This window comes from Sander lucioperca, chromosome 8 (genome assembly GCF_008315115.2).
Source record: "Sander lucioperca isolate FBNREF2018 chromosome 8, SLUC_FBN_1.2, whole genome shotgun sequence".
NCBI classification, from domain to species: Eukaryota; Metazoa; Chordata; class Actinopteri; order Perciformes; family Percidae; genus Sander; species Sander lucioperca.
This window is the reverse complement of record NC_050180.1, coordinates 39,140,651-39,144,579: the sequence shown is the minus strand read 5'-3', so window position 1 is coordinate 39,144,579 and position 3,929 is coordinate 39,140,651. Positions and strand designations below refer to the sequence as shown.

Sequence of the window (3,929 nt, the reverse complement as noted above, 5' to 3'; positions counted from 1 at the left end):
GGCAGAGTAGGTCGGGACATAACTTCGCCATCCTAAAAAGAAAACTCGCCTAAACACCGCCCTGGCAACTGTCTACTGTCTCATATATTAATACATCCATGTTTTTAAAAGCAGTTCATGCCGCCAGAAATTCAGCACGGGGAGAGCAGAATCTTTGCGCGGCAACCGCTTCAGTTCATACCCCTACCGCCGTGATCAAAGCCGTTTTCCCTCTGCCGCTTACCCCTCACTGAAATGACTGAGAAGCGGTTACCGCGCGGCAGTGTGAAAGTCCAGCGTTGTTGCAGCACCGCGTGAGTAAAGATCGCATTTCAGTGACGTCGCCCGAAGATGGACCAATTAGATCGGTGAATGCAAACGACAGTTGATGATGGCAACACAGGGTTTTTTTCAGCCTCTAGGCAGCCACCATTTTGGGAGTCAAAACACCCAACAAACAGCAGTGCACACCTCCACGCTTCTCTCGTAGCCTTACTATGGTTCACACATGTGTGGTGGCAGGCTGTAGGAACAGAAGGACACCAGGCACCACCTTATCTTTCTACCGTTTCCCCCGGGACCCCGAGAGAAAGCAGCGCTGGATAGCTGCTGTGAACCGAGAGGGCTGGGTGCCAAACGACGGCAGTCGGCTGTGTAGTACTCACTTCCTCTCAGGTATGAATGCAGTCACTGAGGACAACACGGAAACAAAAAGTAGTTTATCCCACTGTTTGTCAGATGCATGCCGCTGGAATTCCACATAGAAAACTGATAGATGCAGAATGTAATTATTTTCTATTAACTATTAAGTTATGTTCATTATCTATTACTATTTATTAGCCAATCAATCAACCAATCGCCTTAAAATGACATACTTTTACTAAGGCTAAAACCTCAAAGAAATCAGTTCCATTGATGTTTAACGGAAACTCTAAACTATTTGCAGTTGTGGCTTTAAATATTACGATGAACTGATATTCAAACTTGAACTCAATTTATTCTACATCTCAATGACTTGTACCAGTTTTTGATTTATCTGTTCAGTTCATTAGGACAAGAGGCTGTAATGTCTGTTTAGTAATAGTTCAAATAAGAGTGGGAAAACTGTACGGTTTTTTTTCACATCTTTTATTTCATAATTTGCCTGTTATGGTGTCTGTACGTTTTAGTTTGCCATGCTGTTGTTGATTTTAAAGTTAGAAAATTAACTATATATATATTTTTTTTTATTGCTATGTTAATTTTTGCCTCAATGTGGTACATTAAGATCAATTTGTTACACAAACTGTGTTTCTTAATGACAAATTAATTAAGAAAAAGACAAGTTAGATACGGTTACAATAAACTATTGACATTTCATTTGTGCAAAATCACACTTGTGTGTATATAGTAACTGTATGATAGTAACTATAGTATACTAACTGAGCTATTTTCCAACCAAACAGGCCCTATATTGTCCCACCCACAAGAAACATCAGTAGACAGATCCTAAACCAAAAAATCTGTTGCTCTTTCAGCTGTTATCAAGCTGCTTTTTAGATGGGACAATGTACCACCTCAAGTAGGAGGGAAAACATGGCTGCTTGTCCTCAAACTCTCCTGACTAAAGTAGACTGTTAGGGAAGTGCCATAAACAGACAACACACAACAGACAATTCCTTTTTTTCTACTTTTTTTTTCCTAGATCTTTCACCACCTTTCCATTTACTACATCCTTTTCCACATGCAGGTAAACAGGTGAAGAATCCACGTTCGCCAGATTATGTTCCTTCTGTGTTCACATCAGATCCCTTATCCCCAGAGATGAAGGAGCAAGGTGCCTTGGAGATCCCGGACAAGCAGGAAGCACGCGTAGAGGCGGCTAACGCCTTGTTGTTCCTGCAGGGCCAGGGAAGGTCTGTGGTGGCGGAGTGGGGCCAGGAAGAGCATCCTGAGGAGAGGGAGCAGAAGGCCGCTGTGGAGGAAAGCGCGTCTTCTTCCCTCAGCACTGATGAAGACGATGACGACGACGATGAATCTATGAGTGACAGCAAGAAAGGAAAGTATGCTCATACGTGTGATGCAGCAGTTAACTTTGATGACGTCCTGAAAGCCCTGAAAAAGGAGAACCAGACCCTCAGGGAGTCTGTGGACAAAATGTCCCTCTCTGAGAACTCTTTGAGGAACGATGCAGAGAAAGTCAAGTTTTACACTGGTCTGCCCAACTACTTTGTCCTGGAGACGGTCATGTGGCTGCTGGCGCCTCACATGGACGGGATGAAAACCGTGAAGCTCTCCAAGTTCCAGCAGCTGCTGCTGACACTGATGCGACTCCGCCTGGATTTACGCAACCAGGACCTGGCTTACCGCTTTGGTGTTAAAGTCGGCACAGTAACCAGAACAGTGCACCAGATGGTCAACATCATGTCCTCCACTCTGGTGCCGACAGCTGTTTTCTGGCCCTCTAGAGCCGAGCTCCGGAAAAACCTGCCGGCAGCTCTGCGCACCTCCCACCCCGACTGCGCTGTCATCATAGACTGTTTCATAGTGCCTTTTGAGGAGCCGGTTTCCCGGGGCAACCAGCAGCAGCAGCAGAGGGTGGTGCCAAGCTCTCAAGGGGTAGGGACAAGTTCTAATGTGTTAAAGTATCTGATTGGTGTGGCTCCACAAGGCGTTGTCACCTTCGTCTCTAGGGGCGTGCTGGGAAACGTCAGTGACAAAAGCCTGGCTGAGGGCTGTGGATTTCTCTGCAAGCTTCTCCCAGGCGATGTCGTATTGGCGAGTCGCAGTCTCAACATTGCAGATTCTGTGGCTGCCCGAGGAGCCCTGTTTACAATTGCTGGCACCTACCAAGGGGAGGCGCACGGGAGCTCGGCGGGCTCGCCACTGGCTAATACTTCCTCTGAGACAGTGAGTGTGCAGAGGCATGTGGAGAGGGTGATCTCCATGGTGAAGCAGAGGTACGCCATGCTCACAGGCCCTGTCGAGAGCCCCTTCACCACGGTCTCTGAGCGCACGTCGAACCTTTCAACCTTTGATAAGATTGTGCAAGTTGCTTGTGCCTTAAACAACCTGTGCATCTCTGCTGCTCCACTAGAGTGATTCGTACAGAAATGCCTAGTGCTCCTTAAAGTTGTTGTCTGTAAGATTTGAGTTAGGTTGTTTCTAGCAGCAGCTTTGGCTCTAAGATGTAATTGCAGGCAGGTGTCGACTGTGTGTCGTTGGTAGATTGGCAGCTCTAACCTGTGTGATGCCTTCACATGCTCCAGTCCACACCGATAGCAGTTTAGTCTAAGATGAGCTAAGAGCTAATACATCCATAAAGACACCGGCCGTGTGGGGTAGATGATAGAGCCGGGGAGGCAGCGGCTAGCTAACATGGCTAACTGTGCTAACACCGTCAACAGTGCTAACGCAGCCAGCGGGAATACTCACCGAGGCTATTGGAGAGGCGCAATGTTTTCCACGGTGAGGCCCTCTTGTCTGCATTAGCCATAGACAGTATATAAGAGTGGACCAACAGATCCCGTTGCTCTGGACGGAGACCAGTGAAGGATATTAGAAGCACTTTTCCGGTGAGCGCCAAGCGTTACTGCGCAGCCTCCAACTGAGAGAGATGACATAAATGTGACGTGAGCAACCTGTCTGAAAGTTGTAAGTCTTCTGGTAGCTGTGCCAAGAGAAATAGGAATAGGCACCATAGCAGGTTCGAGCTCTGAAGCGAAGCGTACCCCCTTTGCATTAGCACTGTTGCTTGTGTTAGCACGATTAGCCACGTAGCGATAGCATTCAATCTAACCAATGTGACACAAACACCCTACTAGCCACTGAGGCAAAATGTGCAGACTGATCTCACAAAGTGCCGTATGTATGACACGCCAGTTCGTATGCCGTTTTTGCGTGTTATAAAGGTTCGCGTCCCGCGTGTGGCGTTTGTCAACCGTTTTTAAAAAATGTTTTTTTAATAAAGC

General features: G+C 46.9%; 1 protein-coding gene across 3 annotated transcripts; it reads left to right on the top strand.

Annotated features, from left to right (window-relative positions):
• The first annotated feature begins 390 nt into the window (after positions 1 to 390).
• LOC116062028 lies at positions 391 to 3,442 on the top strand. Of its 3 annotated transcripts, none has more exons than XM_031316690.2 (2): positions 391 to 654; positions 1,781 to 3,442. In XM_031316690.2, exons 1-2 carry the CDS (start codon positions 477 to 479, stop codon positions 3,058 to 3,060), a joined length of 1,458 nt encoding a protein of 485 aa, XP_031172550.1. In that variant the 5' UTR covers positions 391 to 476; the 3' UTR covers positions 3,061 to 3,442. The 3 variants fall into 3 exon arrangements, with proteins under 3 accessions (XP_031172550.1, XP_031172463.1, XP_031172374.1); XM_031316603.2 differs by having other exon boundaries at positions 1,766 to 3,442; XM_031316514.2 differs by having other exon boundaries at positions 1,709 to 3,442.
• Positions 3,443 to 3,929: the final 487 nt, after the last annotated feature.